Consider the following 16,551-nt stretch of genomic DNA (forward strand, 5'->3'; position numbering starts at 1 on the left):
AAATGTGTTAAGCTAGGGCCCAGTAGTGCTTTGTTGCTAAGGAGCTTACTGTAGCTTTAACTATAATTTTATGCAAGCAGCAGTGCCGTAATAGAAATATCGCTTTTAAAGTATTAATTTACTGCAGCTCATTTGTAGTTAAAGGGACAGAAAACATTACAAGCTCATTTGTAGTTAAAGGGACAGAAAACATTACAAATTACTGCCATGCATTAAAGGGACATGAAACCCAATTTTTTTCTTTAGCGATTTCGGTAGAGCATGCATTTTTAAACAACTTTCTAATTTACTTCTATTATCTAATTTGCTTCAGTCTCTTGATATCCTTTTCTGAAAAGCATATCTAGATAGGCTCAGAAGCTGCTGATTGGTGGCTGCAAATAGATACCTTGTGTGATTGGCTCGCCCATGTGCATTGCTATTTTTTAAACAAAGGATATCTAAAGAATGAAGCATATTGGATAATAGAAGTAAATTGGAATGTGGTTTAAAATTGTATTCTATATCTGAATAAAAGAAAAAAAAATATAGGGTTTAATGTCCCTTTAATTCTCTTGATATCTTTTGCTGAAAAGCATATCTAGATAGGCTCAGTAGCTGCTGATTGGTGGCTGCACATAGATGCCTCGCATGATTGGCTCACCCTTGTGCATTGCTACTTTTTCACTAAAGAATGAAGCAAATTAGATAATACAAGTAAATTGGAATGTTGTTTAAAATTGTATTCTTTATCAGAATTATGAAAGAAAAAATGTGGGTTTTAGTGTTAAAAGCACTGTTATAATATAAGGTTCACTGTTCTCCACTGAAAAGTTTGCAAGTTGGGTGGCATTATAAAGAAGCAATTTTATAACATTTCATGTTATTTATAAATGTTACTTAAAGGGACACTGAACCCAAATTTTTGATTTCATGATTCAGATAGAGCATGTAATTGTAAGCAACTTTCTAATTTACTTCTATTATCAATTTTTCTTCATTCTCTTGGAATCTTTATTTGAAAAAAAGGCATCTCAGCTAAGGAGCCAGCAAATTGTGGGTTCAGAACCATGGACAGCACTTGTTTAAAGGTGCTGTCCAATCAGCAAGGACAACCCAGGTTGTTCACCTAAAATGGGCCGGCATCTTAAACTTACATTCTTGCTTTTCAAATAAACATACCAAGAAAATGAAGACAATTTGATAATAGGAGTAAATTAGAAAGTTGCTTAAAATTGCATGTTCTATCTGAATCACAAAATATTTTTTTTGGCTACAGTGTCCCTTTAAGCTATCCCAAGCACACATTAATGGCAGAATGTAACATTGATTTAATGACAAGATGTGCAACAAACAATGAAAAAGTGATATTAGCTGATTTTAGGATGCTATTGGCTTAGCTAGTCAGGTGGTGTGCCCATTAAATAGCTCATGTGGAGAACACTGTGGTCAGTTCGTTAAATGTTCTGCAAAAGCCAATCCTTTTGTACACTTTAGGTTCAGGGCTTGTTTCCAGTCATCCGGTACCATGAAACGGGGCAGCGGTGTGGTACAGCCAATTATATTCTATGCCACCTGAAATGAGCATCAGAAAGGGCACCGTTAAGAGTTTTTAAAAAAACTGACTGAAGGATAAAACTGTTTTTACGCAAAAGGTGTTTCATTTTGCTTTATACTTTCATGTCCCTTGTAACTTATTGTGCTCCTATTTCGGTTTTATTTATTTCATTACCATTTTTTTCTTTTCATTATTTGCCTGTCTCTCTCTTTCCGTGATATAAGGGGGGGGAACCCTCAGCTATGCACGTCAAAAAATTAAGCAATAAAAAACAGCTCAAAGCAATAATGTATTGTCTGTTACTCCTTTTTCAACCGCTCTTTCCCAGACTGCAATCTTATGTTCACCTTTAGCAAACTAATTCCCTTATCTTTATTGTGTGGCCTGTTGCTTAAATCCTCTGATCTTTAATATAAAACTAACATCAACTGGCCCTTCTGACTCAAACTTCATATACTAATACATTCAACATATGATATATATGTTGTATCTCTTCTTTGTGCTGGTATAAATTATAGGACAGATTCTTGCCACCAAAAGAAGACAAAAAAAACCCTATCCTTTCTTCTTATCATTCATCAACCAGTAGCTGTGAGTCCCTGTTATTCTCTTTTCCTTCCAGCCTGCTCTAAGCTTAATATACAGCCTGCTACCCAAACTGTTTAGCTCAATTTTTACAAATGCAGCCCCACCTGTTCTCTTAATGGGAGAAAAAACAGACTTTCAACTAGGGACAAATATTAGGTTCTCCAAAAAACATCCACCACTGTTTGGCTTAATATTACTTATGTAAAAAAATGTTTGGTTTGCTTACAGCTACAATTAAATACCCAGTTAAATACCGAACAGTTGATCTAGTAATTATAGCTTAGCTTTTGAACCAAAGAGCTCTTCTTGTTATAGCCCCTGTCTTTTATGTTCAAAGAAAAAAAAATCAATTTCAATAAATAGTCCGTTTCTTAATGTAGCGCATATCCCTTGTCACAAGTATTTCCTTAAATCTCCCCAGAGTCCAGCTTGACCCCTTCAGCCAGCACAGTAATGCCCAGCCCAGGAAAGAAAAAAGGCAGTCTCTTTGTGCAATATGAGGGTCTTCTATACAGGGCCTATGATTTGCTGGTTATACTGTATAGTGCTGTTTTCGTCACCACCTTACTCTTTTCATAGAAGTAAGGGGAATTTTGAATTTACAGGGGAGCCCTTCATTATTACTTCAAGGGAGATACAGTCACTTCAAGCCTCTTTCTCTGTGTCCAAAATATACTCGGCAACATCCTTCCCCCACAACTTTGTATAACCCAGCACCAGCTTATTCCCCAAGATTGTGTTATACAAATAACATTTCTCTTGTAAGGTGTATCCAGTCCATGGATCATCCATTACTTGTGGGATATTCTCATTCCCAACAGGAAGTTGCAAGAGGATCACCCACAGCAGAGCTGTCTATATAGCTCCTCCCCTAACTGCCACCTCCAGTCATTCTCTTGCAACTCTCGACAAGCATGGAAGCAGTAAGAGAGATGTGGTGAAAAGTAGTTGTTTTTTCTTCAATTCAAAAGTTTGTTATTTTTAAATGGTACCGGAGTTGTACTATTTTGGTCCCAGGCAGAAAATAGAAGAAGAATCTGCCTGTGGTCTCTAATGATCTTAGCAGGTTGTAACTAAGATCCATTGCTGTTCTCACACATAACTGAAGAGAGAGGTAACTTCAGCTGGGGAATGGCGTGCAGGTTATCCTGCTATGAGGTATGTGCAGTTTAAATTTTTTCTAGAGGAATGTAAATGCTAGAAAATGCTACTGATACCAGATTTATTTAAGGTAAGCCTGATTACAGTGATTTAATAGCGACTGGTATCATGCTTACTGTTAGAGGTAATACTCTTATTATTTTTTCAATTCCTGTCATATAAAACGTTTACTGCTTAAACGTTTTTATATATGTTTTGGTGATAAAACTTTATTGGGGCCTAGTTTTTTTCCACATGGCTGGCTTAAATTTGCCTAGAAATAGGTTTCTTAGGATTCCCACTGTGTAGACATGAGTGGGAGGGGCCTAATTTCACGCTTAATGGTGCAGTAACTTTTACAGACTGAGACATCCAGTTTCCCTCAAGGAGTCCCCTGAATGCTATAGGACCTCTCTAAAGGGCTTTTAGGCTTTCCAAAGTCGTTTGTATGGCAAGGTAGGGCCACAGCAGAGCTGTGGCAGTTTGTTGTGACTGTTAAAAAACATCTATATTGTTTTTTTGATCCGTTTTTTTAAACTATGGGGTTAATCATCCATTTGCAAGTGGGTGCAATACTCTGTTAGCTTATTATACACACTGTAAAAATTTTATAAATTTGATACTTTTGCTTCTTTGGAGGCTATTTTTGGGAGAAAGGTTTTACAGGCAGTGGTACCTTCCGTTTAAGTACCTGCCTTGTCCCTCCCTTCATCCGTGTACTTTAGCTTTGGTATTGGTATCCCACAAGTAATGGATGATCTGTGGACTGGATACAACTTACAAGAGAAAACATAATTTATGCTTACCTGATAAATTTATTTCTCTTGTGGTGTATCCAGTCCACGGCCCGCCTTGTCATTTTAAGGCAGGTATTTTTTAACTTTCAACTACAGTCACCACTGCACCCTATAGTTTCTCCTTTCTCTTGCTTGTCTTCGGTCGAATGACTGGAGGTGGCAGTTAGGGGAGGAGCTATATAGAAAGCTCTGCTGTGGGTGATCCTCTTGCAACTTCCTGTTGGGAATGAGAATATCCCACAAGTAATGGATGATCCGTGGACTGTATACACCACAAGAGAAATAAATTTATCAGGTAAGCATAAATTATGTTTTTTTCACATAATTATTCACCGATATGAGGTTATGCCTTTGTTATATTCAGCAAATACACTCTGTCTCACTTTACTGAATAACCAGGTGTTACAGCATCAAACATAAACCATTCCGCACCAGGCTGATGTAGTGTGGGTGGGGATTCATACATAGAAATGTTTACATATGATTCTTGCGGTTTCCTTGCAGTTTCCTCTGATTTTGCTTGATGGCTTGGGCACCTATTCCAGGGTACTTCAGCGGCTTCTTCCTTTCCCGGTTCCAGACGTAACACCTCTCGACCGTCACCAGGAGGAAAAACAGTTACAGCCGTTTCCTGCAGGTTCCTCTGTATAGCTCTGCTTAATGTGTATACCCGGTGCCACAAGCGTCACTCCATCTCACTACCCTATTGGTATATCCAAACCGACCTCTCACGTCAGTTGTCTCAGCACAAGCCCGCAGTTAGAGTCACCACCCAGCTCTATGGATGCTGCATGCGCTTGTGGCCAGTGCCATCCGGCCTCTGCAGGCACGCAGGACTTCCGTCTCAGGCTGCAACAGTCTTTTTCCTTCCCAAGCCGGGTACTCGCTCCCAGGCAATAGAAGATTAGCTTGTGGGGTGTATGAAAAACAGCCTCTCCTCTATAGACCTTGCAGAGCGCGTGTACTTGCTTCACGCTCCTCCCACCGGAAGTCGTCTGTCCTGTCTCTCTCTTTCCATCAACCATTTTTTTTTAAAGAGACATTAAACCCAACATTTGTCTTTCATGGTTCAGATAGAGCATAATATAGGTTAGGGATCCAAAAAGGATTGTGGGGGGCTTTAAGTCCAGTGTTAAATTACACACTCTGTAAATAGATAATATACATTTATAAAAATATAAACACTTTATTAAACATATATGCAACAAATCCACACACATTTAAAATCAAAACTAGAGGCTTAGTTTATGGTAGGAAATCTCAGCCACCATAATAAAATTTTAGTGTTAAGCCTAAAGTTCCATTGGTTTAAATAATTGGGCTAGTGGGGCTCAACGGGGAGTTGTGGTCAAAACGATAGTCAACAATACAAGAAAAAAGGGGAGACACTTGTATAATCTACAGGTGGATAAAGCACTTATTCAGTGTTCAAACAGACAATCCCTGTGCGCTCAAAGGTGACCTCCTGCCTGCGTACTGCTCTGATTTAACAGAGTCAGCCGATTACTAACAGGTGTCCCTATGAATCATATTCAGAACAGTACAAAGCGTGTTCAATCATATCTCTTAACCTTTCAAATTAGAGTGAACTCTTGTAGTTACAAAACACAGCACATTGCTTCAACGTTCATTTGTAATGTATCAAAAATGTTTTCTATCAAAGCTGCAAGGTATCGATATGCATAGACAACGCTCGTGTGATAGACAAACACCCCGTAGACCCCGCCCATGACGCATTTCGGCACTGATACGTGACTTCCTCAACGCCTTGTATTGTTGACTATCATTTTGACCACAACTCCCCGTTGAGCCTCACTAGCCCAATTATTTTAACCAACGGAACTTGAGGCTTAACATTGAATTTATATTATGGTAGCTGAGATTTCCTACCATAAACTAAGCCTCTAGTTTTGATTTTAAATGTGTGTGATTTGTTGATATATGTTCAATAAAGTGTTTATATTTGTATAAATGTATATTATTCAGATAGAGCATACCATCTTAAACAACTTTCTAATTTATTCCTAACCTTATCTAATTTGCTTTGTTCTTTTGGTATCCTTAGTTGAACAGCACACATAGGTAGTCTCAGGAGCAGCAATACACTACTGGGTGCTAACTGCTGACAAGTCACTGCACATATATGAATCTTTTCATTAGCTCAAGTAATGTTTTGAGCTAGCTCCTAGTATTGCATTGCTACACCTTAAATAAATAATACCAAGAGAATGAAGCAAATTTCATAATAGAAGTAAATGATGAATCGGCCTTTCAGCCGAGAAACGCTTTGCTGTTGTTTTCTTATTAAATAAAATACCGATTTTATATACCTTTGCCTGTCCTGTGATTCGATCACATTTACTCAATATTTATCAGAGTTGGACCCCCACTCTTTGCCTTTGGCATCTGCCATTGATATACACAGGCTAATACTGCTGATTGGAGCCTAATGGAGTAACCTGCTGCTGATTGGAGGTCACCGGGTGACGTGTACGAGCCCCGGTGTGTCTGTCGGGCGACTCTGAATAGTCCCGATCTGCTAGTACAGGCACTGAATTTGTGCCACTCTGCTTGTGAGTATATCGCACTACTGGGGGGGGAGGGGGGAGATTCTTACTCACCGTTGTCTGCTCCACGATACTGTTTTATGGTTGGCGCCTCTCCTTCTCTTCTCTCTCTGAACTGTGAAAGATTTTTTTTAGTTTTCATGTCCTTTTAAACCTATTTATTATTTGATAATATATTTTCCTCTCAGACTTGCATGTACCATCCATCCAATAGATCTTGTACAGCTCAGTTGGCGCAACTTGAAAGGACGCTTGGTGACCGGGGCTTTGTCAACGTAATTTTATCCTGTATTTCTGTGTGTGTGTTCTGCTTTAAAACAAATTGTTATGGAAGATGCATTGTTTGTAGACTTCATGGTTACTGAGGAAGTTACATAAATGTTTTGTCTGTACTGTAAATGAGCTTTCACCTATATTTTTAGAAACCGTATTGACACACGCTATGATGCAAAAATAACAGAGAATAATTAAAAAAAAAATACATTTTATCTATATATTTAAAAAAAAAATCTATTTATTTATTAAATATTTTGGGGGAAAAAATTAACTGATTCATAACCCAATAACAAATTAATAAATACACTACAATGAAAATGTAATTAGGATATTAACTTATTTGTTTATTATGAGGTATTAGTTAAGGCAATAGCTACATTCCAATATGTAGTGATACATGTTTATTGGACTAACATTTTCATATTAAAAAGACAAGCAAGAACCTGGGTTGTGCTAGTTTATTGGTGGCTAAATGTAGCCACCAATAAGAAAGCTCTATCCAGGGTTCTAAAACTTAAATGGGCCGGGCTCCTAAGCTTTACATGCCTGGTTTTTTAAATAAAGATAGCAAGAGAACGAAGAAAATTGATAATAGGATAAATTAGAAAGTTGCTTAAAGGGACAGTCAATTTAAAAAAAGAAACTTTCATGTTTGCATGCTCTATCTGAATCATTAAAGAAAACAATTGCGTTTAGTATCCTTTTAAAGAGAATGAATATAGCATGAAATACTAAATTTACTTCTATTATCAATTTTGCTTAGGTCTCTTGGTATCCTTTGTTAATTAGTAATCCTATGTGAGTTCAGGATCGTGCACGTGTCTTTAGCCATCTGGCAGCAGTGTTCACAAGAATGTTTATAGCAATGTTATACATAGCGGCAAATACTGGTACCATAGACTGCTAAAGACGTGCACACTCCTAAGCTTCTATCGGCCTACATAGGTTTGCTCTTCAACAAATAATACCAACAGAACAAATTAAAACATGGGAAAAAATTGGAAAGTTGTTAAATATTGCATGAAAACTCATGAAAGTTTAATTTTAACTTTACCGTCGCTTTTAAGATGTCTACCAACTAATATTAAATTACAAAAAAATTGCATTTGTATTCATGGGTGTTCTTAAAGTGTTGTGATATTAAAGGGCCACTGAAGTCAAAATTAAAGTTTCATGATTCCGATAAAGCATACAGATTAAAAAAAACCTTTCCAATATGCATCAATTACCAAAACGTGCACACAATTATAATATTGTTTTAAAAACATAATCGGTCAGTATATGCCAGCGCTGCAGAATCTGTTGGCGCTCTACAAATACCTGATAATAATAATAATAATATATGGCTTCCATCTAAAGATACCACTACAATGACACGTTAAAATCTAAGGCAGAATTGGGAATATAAAAACATGGCAATGGATAGTCCTCCTGGATTATACAATAGAAATGTAAATATTGTATTACAGGTACAAATCCCCAAATCCGGAATTCCAAAATCAAAACTTATTCTTAAATCCAAACTTTTAATAAATATTTTTTTAAATAAAATTATAAAAAATTACTATTTTTCCCTGTCTTTAAAGTGATGGTAAATCCAAGCATTTAACAAACGCTAGGATTTACCATCACTAAAAATCAAAGGCAGTTTCATTCATCATCCTTGTAAAAAAGGGCGCTAAACTCACCCTTTCTGTGCCGTTGCACAGCACTAAATTCAGCGGTGCAGGCCTCACACGGCACAACGATCTTCTACCTGTGAAGTGCCGCTTGCACCTCTGAACCAATTGCGTGCTTACAGAAACCTGTCAGTTGACATGCACCGCTATTGGTTCACCTCATTGAAGGAGATTGTTGTGCCGTGGGCAGCCTGCGCTGCTGAATTTAGCGATGTGCAAGGTTGATGAATTAAACTCCTCTTGATTTTTAGTGAGTTTTGTTTAACGCTTGGATTTACCATCACTTTAAGTTCATCTTCTTGGCCTGTTTTTTTTTTTTTTTTGTGTGCTCTAAAATACAAATAATACTCTATTTATTTAAAACAACAACTATTACCTTTCTGGTTACAGTACTGTATTATCCTTCTGAGGGTACTATATATACAAAAGTACTCAATGATAAAAAAAAAACCTACCTTTAGGTTACAGATATAAGCTGTATTATGACATAGAAAAATATTGCCTAAATGACATAAGATATTGTAGTTTATACTAAGTCCCATCCCCTCTCCAAAATGTCCCATTTTAAAGATGCAAATATTCAAAAATCCAAACTATTCAAAAATCCTAACCTTTTCTGGTACCAAGCAGTTTAGTTAAAGGGACACTCAAGTCAAAATTAAACTTTCATGATTCAGATAGAGCATGCAATTTTAAACAACTTTCCAATTTACTTCCATTAACAAAATGTGCACAGTCTTTTTATATTTACACATTTTGAGTCACCGACTCCTACTGAGCATGTGCAAGAATTCACAGAATATGCATATATGCATTTGTGATTGGCCGATGGCTGTCACATGGTACGTGTATGCATTTGTGATTGGCTGTTGTCTGTCACATGAAACAGGGGAAGTGGAAATAGACTTAATTTTTTAAATTCTCAGAAAAAAAATCTACTACTTGTTTGAAGTTCAGACTAAGGGGCCAAATTATAAAGCTCTGAATGGAGCTTGATGCCCCTGTTTCTGCTGCTCTATAAGACTGCTGCTCTATAACTGGTCTGCTGCAATCTGCCTGATCCTATGCGATCGGGCTGATTGACACCCCCTGCTATCTGCAGGGGGCGGCATTGCACAAGCAGTTCTGATGAACTGCTTGTGCAATGTTAAATGCCCACAGTGTATGCTGTCAACATTCAGCGAAACTACAGCGTATCATGTCGGACAGACATTGAAAAATTGGCCCCTAAGTGCTATTGCATTGTTTTGTTATGTTGCATTTGTTGATTATGCAAATCTACTGTGTTGACTGGTCCTTTAATGGGTTTTCTACCTGTACAAGAAGCAGTAACCTCAAACTTGCTTCAGCAATGCCTTTTTCAATGTCATACACAATTGACACCTATAATACATTGATATGTCCATTCAAAGTAAACATTATTCACATCTAACTAAGAAAAAATGTAGATAAAAGACATAAGCAAATGATTTAGTTGATAGACTGCCTAGTTATTAAGCATAGTATATAACCAAGGAAATAGCAATAATACGAATATATTAAAGTGATATGAAACCCACAATTTTTGTTTGTTCTTTTGGTATCTTTTGTTGAAAAGCAGGGACATAAACTTAGGAGCCAGCCCATTTCTGGAACAGTATGTGGCAGCATCTTTACAAGAATATTTTTCATTTGCAAGAGCACTAGATGGCAGTACTATTGATTTGGCCTTCTGGCTGTAATTTGAACAGCCCTGCATTGAAGAATGTTAGTCATTTATTTTTATATATGCACAGATAATATCAGCAACAAAATATATGCAAAATACATCTTTTAAAATAATTGAAAACTGTCACATTAATAATGATTTCAAAATCTAAACTCTGGGGGCGAGAATGTTTATCTTATTTTCCTTCTATTGTGGCCAATTACGGATAGCTGTAAATGAGTTTGTCCACTCCTCTAAGTAGGGTTGCCAGGTGTCCTGTATTTTACTGGACAGTACAGTACAGGTGGCCCTCGGTTTACAACAGTTCAATTTACACCGTTTCAGAATAACAACCTTTTTTTCCAGTCATGTGACTGCTATTGAAAAGCATTGAGAAGCAGTGCATTTAATAAAATAGCCAGTAGGTGGAGTTGTCCGCTTGTGTTGCAGCAAAGCCAAGCAAGCTGAATTTAATCAGTTTAACCAGACCTGAGCTATCGAGCAGATTTCAAAGGAACAAGATCTTACTGTCTATAAATCAGTCCAGATTGGAATGCATAGAAATAACTGTTTGCAGAAAAATGCAAGTGAAGTCTGTGTTGTGTGATTATTTTATTAGGTTTATAATGCTGTTTAGCAAATGTTTTTGTTTATTTAACTTAGTTTAATTATATACTCTGTGTTGTGTGATTTTTTTTAGGTTTATAATGCTGTTTAGCATTTAAAGTCTTCATTTCAAAGCTTTAAAAATAATGTATTAGGTGTTACTTATGACAGTTTTGAGAGGGACCTGGAACCGAACTCTCTCACTTCCCATTGACTTACATTATAAACTGGGTTTCAATTTACAACCATTCCTTCTGGAACCTAACCCCAGCGTAAACTGAGGGCTACCTGTATTTAGCAAGCTGACCGGTAAAATTTTTACAAAAATACCAGACTCTTTAATGTCCAGTATTTTTAAATTCCCCCAAGTGTCATCTAAATTTAAAGGGCCTCCTATGTCTCCATCATTACAAATATGGCCAAAAGAGAAAGAACAATGTGAATTTGCTATTATGTCATACAGGCAGCCATGGGGTTGTTAAATCATGGCTGTGAGTGTGCCTTCTGGAAGTTAAAGGGACATGAAACCCAAAAAATGTATTTCATGATTCAGATAGAGAATACAATTTAATTTTTTTTCTAATTTACTCCTATTATCTAATTTGTTTCATTCTCTTGGTATCATTTGTTGAAGTAGCAGCAATGTACTAATGGTTTCTAACTGAACACATGGGTGAGCCAATTACAATCAATATATATATATGCAGCCACCAATCAACAGCTAGAACCTATGTTCTATTCTGCTCCTGAGCTTGCCTAGATAAACCTTTCAGCAAATGATAACAAGAGAAGGAAGCAAATTAAATAATATAAGTAAATTGGAAAGGTGTTTAAAATTGTATTCTCTATCTGAACCATGAAAGAAAATTTTTGGGTTTCATGTCCCTTTAAGGGGGTCATATTACTTCTATGTACATGTGTTCTTTGCAACTAAAGGCATAAAATGACTGCTCATTTGTGAAAAATATAGATGTTGGGATCAGGGGTGTGGCCTAAGGTTGAGCTTTTATGGGGACATTGTGTGCCCAGTCATCTATAGGTTGTCCAGTATTTTTATGAAGCATACCTGGCAACCCTACCTTTAAGCAATCGCAGTCTAGTATGTAGCTGTTTTATGTAATTAATTTGAAGGGAACCTAGATCACAGGCTTATTTACAGCAAAAACTATCAAAATAACATTTTTTGTTACACATACGTATAATTGAAAATTTTTATTGCAATCTAAAAGTGTGTCTTGCCCTTTTAAGGTCAGTCTATAGTAGTGAGCATTGATAAATTATTGAATTAAAAATGTCTAACCAATGAATTCCCTGTCCAGTATACTATTCTATCGGTTTCTTCTGAAAAAAATATTTGAAAATCAAATCTAGTACTACATAAATCTACTGCGTTTGTTTGTAATGAATCAAATCACTTCTCTTTTTTTCAGAAATACAAAAGCAGATACTCAAAGAATATATAAGAAGATAAATAATGATGCGTCCCTTAGGATACAAAACTTATCTGTTTTAGTGAAACAAATCAAATCCTATTATCAGGTAAGGTATTTTCAAACCTTTTTTATTTTCCTTGAGAAAAATGTTTTTTTGTTTTTATATTTCATCTTGAAATTTAAAGTTATTTGGATTTTCAGATTATTTTATCACTGATTTTGCTTATGAGTAAACTGACTATGGATTGCAGCATGAATGTTATATTTATAAACTTGTTTAAAGGGACACTGAACCCAAATTTTTTTCTTTCATGATTCAGATAGAGCATGCAATTTTAAGCAACTTTCTAATTTACTTCTATTATCAATTTTTCTTTGTTCTCTTGCTATCTTTATTTGAAAAAGAAGGCATCTAAGCTAAGGAGCCAGCAAATGTTTGGTTCAGAACCATGGACAGCTCTTGTTTATTGGTGCTGTCCAATCAGCAAGGACAACCCAGGTTGTTCAGCAAAAATGGTCTGGCATCTAAACTTACATTCTTGCTTTTCAAATAAACATACCAAGAGAATGAACAAAATTTGATATTAGGAGTAAATTAGAAAGTTGCTTAAAATTGCATGCTCTATCTGAACCACAAAAGAAAAAAATTGTGTTCAGGGTCCTTTTAAGTGAAACAAAAACAAAAAAAAACCCACCAAAAGGCAGGCTCATTTATTTATATATTATGCGTGTGTATATGTGTGTGTGTGTATGTATGTGTGTGTGTATATATATATGTATATATATATATATATATATATATATATATATATAATGTGTGTATATATATATGTGTGTGTGTGTGTATATATATATATATGTGTGTGTGTGTGTGTGTATGTATGTATGTGTGTATATATATATATATATATATATATATATATATATATATACACATACATATGTATATGTGTGTATGTATGTACAGTACACCCCTCACAATTTTGTAAATATTTTATTATATCTTTTCATGTGACAACACTGAAGAAATGACACTTTGCTACAATGTAAAGTAGTGAGTGTACAGCCTGTATAACAGTGTAAATTTTCTGTTCCCTCAAAATAACTCGGCACACAGCCATTAATATCGAAACCGTTGGCAACAAAAGTGAGTACACCCCTAAGTGGAAATGTCCAAATTGGGCCCAATTAGCCATTTTCCCTCCCCGGTGTCATGTGACTCGTTAGTGTTACAGGGTCTCAGGTGTGAATGGGGAGCAGGTGTGTTAAATTTAGTGTTATCGCTCTCACACTCTCTTATACTGGTCACTGGAAGAATTGTTGCTCTACATAAAGATGGCCTAAGCTATAAGAAGATTGCACAACGACCCTGAAACTGAGCTGCAGCACGGTGGACAAGACCATAAAGCGGTTTCACAGGACAGGTTCCACTCAGAACAAGCCTCGCCATGGTCGACCAAAGAAGTTGAGTGCACTTGCCCAGTGTCATATCCAGAGGTTGTTATTGGGAAATAGAAGTATTAGTGCTGCCAGCATTGCTGTAGAGGTTGAAGGTGTGGGGGGTCAGCCTGTCAGTGCTCAGACCATACGCCGCACACTACATCAAATTGGTCTGCATGACTGTCATCCCAGAAGAAAGCCTCTTCTAAAGATGATACACAAGAAAGCCTGCAAACATTTTGCTGAAGACAAGCAGACTAAGGACATGGACATGGATTACTCGAACCATGTCCTGTGGTCCGATGAGACCAAGAAAAACTTATTTGGTTCAGATGGCGTCAAGCATGTGTGGCGGCAACTAGGTAAGGAGTACAAAGACAAGTGTGTCTTGCCTACAGTCAAGCATGGTGGTGGAAGTGTCCTGGTCTAGGCCTGCATGAGTGCTGCCAGCACTGGGGAGCTACAGTTCATTGAGGGAACCATGAATGACAATGTACTATGACATACCGAAGCAGAGCATGATCCCCTCCCTTCGGAGACTGGGCCGCAGGGCAGTATTGCAACATAACAACCCCAAACACACCTCCAAGACCACCACTGCCTTGCTAGAGAAGCTGAGGGTAAAGGTGATGGACTGGCCAAGCATATCTACAGACTTAAACCCTATTGAGCATCTGTAGGGCATTCTCAAATGGAAGGTGGGGGAGCGCAAGGTCTGTAACATACACCAGCTCCGTGATGTCGTCATGGAGGAGTGGAAGAGGACTCCAGTGGCAACCTGTGAAGCTCTAGTGAACTCCATGCCCAAGAGGGTTAAGGAAGTGCTGGAAAAGAATGGTGGCCACACAAAATATTGACACTTTGGGCCCAATTTGGACATTTCCACTTTGGGGTGTTCTCAATTTTGTTGCAAACGGTTTAGATATTAATGGCTATGTGTTGAGTTATTTTGAGGGGACAGCAAATATACACTGTTATACAGGCTGTACACTCACTACTTTACGTTGTAACAATGTGTCATTTCTTCAGTGTTGTCGCATGAAAAGATATAATAAAATATTTACAAAAATGTGAAGGGTGTACTCACTTTTGTGATATACTGTATGTGTGTGTATATATCTGTATGTGTGTGTATACATACATACATATATGACACACAATGTACATTTTATGCTGAGGTATATATGTATGTATACACACACACACACACACACGCCAGCATAAGATGGTTTAGTAACTAGTAGCAAGTCAGTGGTTCACAAAACCTGCTGGATTAATTATCCCTCTGACCTACAGGAATTCCCTAGTTCTTTCAAGTGGCTGGAGATAAAATGCCTTTGTCTAAAATCAGTACAGTATAGCAATGATAACCTTCCCTAACCTCACATGTGCTAAAAATTAAAGGGCTTATTTTGTCTGCTGTAGATTATTCATTTTGTTATCATTTATGCAGGAAGTGGTATGTACATGTTGCAGTATAGAAAATTACTTTAGAAGCACTAGCGCTAATTAAAAAAGGAAATAAATTAGGCAACAAGTATCAAACTACTAGCAGGAGAGTACTAGCTCTTCCTTTGTGACCAAAGTTAATATCAAAATGTCAGACAGTGAAATGCGCTAAATTAAATTCATGGCATGAAAGGGTGTAGTTGAAAAGGTAGATGACTAGTTAAAGATTTGCTCTTTATACAATACATTTATTTAGTATTGAAACAATGATTAAATAGTGGTTTCAACTGGTTTATGATTTATTGAAAAAAGCACCAATTAAAATTAGTGCATTGCAGTCAGTTTTTTAATGCTTATTTTTTTATAAATATGTCATTACAGATTTCTTAAAAGGTAAATATGTTGCAGCTAATAGCTGTATCAAATGTTGTAAAGATAGATGAAACTACTAAATGTATTCCATATATTCTACAGTGTGTTAAATGCTGCCCAAGTGTTTGGGGATACGAGTGCTTTTAAAAGAAGAAAAATGTATTTAGTGTCTGAACAAGAGGATTTGCTCAGAACAAAAGTGAAAAAAGGAGCACAAGCAGCGGTACATTGCACAAAAATAAATTTATTTACAGGTAGCAAACACAGCGCCTTGGCGCTCAGAGTGAAGAAAAATAACACTTTTGTCAAACAAACAAAAACAAAGACGTGAGAGGGGAGATAAACACCCCGGGGTAAATACTGAAAAGAAATACAATTAGACTAGCAACAAGAGAACAGGTATACGCGTTTCAGCTTACAGCCTTACTCATTACCTGGCTAAAACATAGTGAAGTGAACTTAAAAGCAGTAGCTAGTCTTCCCATTGGTAGTTGGGAACACTCCCCTATATTAATCCTCCAATGGGTATTTATTTACGTAGCTGTGAACACCTTAGAAAGCACAGGGGTATTAACTAATGTCAGCACACGGTAAATACATTTAGAATTAGAATAGAAACAATTCCTGCACAAAGTTAGCTACATTATGTGTAATAACAATCTAACATGTATAAACAATTGCAGTGAGCAAGAATATACGATGGGAGAGAGGAAAGAGAACTCCGGACCCAGCTGGAAGCATTTATGGTGCAAGGAAACCGCTTCATATTTGCTGAAATGAAAAATACAAATAATATAATATGAACATGGAACAACAATGTTTGCATCCAGTGACATACTTGTCATGTAAATGTTAAGCTATAGTTAAAAGACCCTAAACATAAAGACTAAACCCTAACAATAATAATAATGGTGCAATTAACCATAGATCAAGGTAAAGTCAAAGTGTGTCTAAAAATACATAAGTACTGTTTTCGTATG

General features: G+C 36.7%; 1 protein-coding gene across 1 annotated transcript in view; it reads left to right on the forward strand.

Annotated features, from left to right (window-relative positions):
* CCDC88A (coiled-coil domain containing 88A) overlaps positions 1 to 16,551 on the forward strand; it is a 424,707-nt gene that overhangs the window by 67,229 nt on the left and 340,927 nt on the right. The window contains exon 3 of the mRNA XM_053712191.1: positions 12,308 to 12,416. Within this exon, the coding sequence (XP_053568166.1) occupies positions 12,308 to 12,416 (109 nt within the window). The remainder of the gene's footprint in view (positions 1 to 12,307; positions 12,417 to 16,551) is intronic.

Source organism: Bombina bombina, chromosome 4, assembly GCF_027579735.1.
Source record: "Bombina bombina isolate aBomBom1 chromosome 4, aBomBom1.pri, whole genome shotgun sequence".
NCBI lineage: Eukaryota > Metazoa > Chordata > Amphibia > Anura > Bombinatoridae > Bombina > Bombina bombina.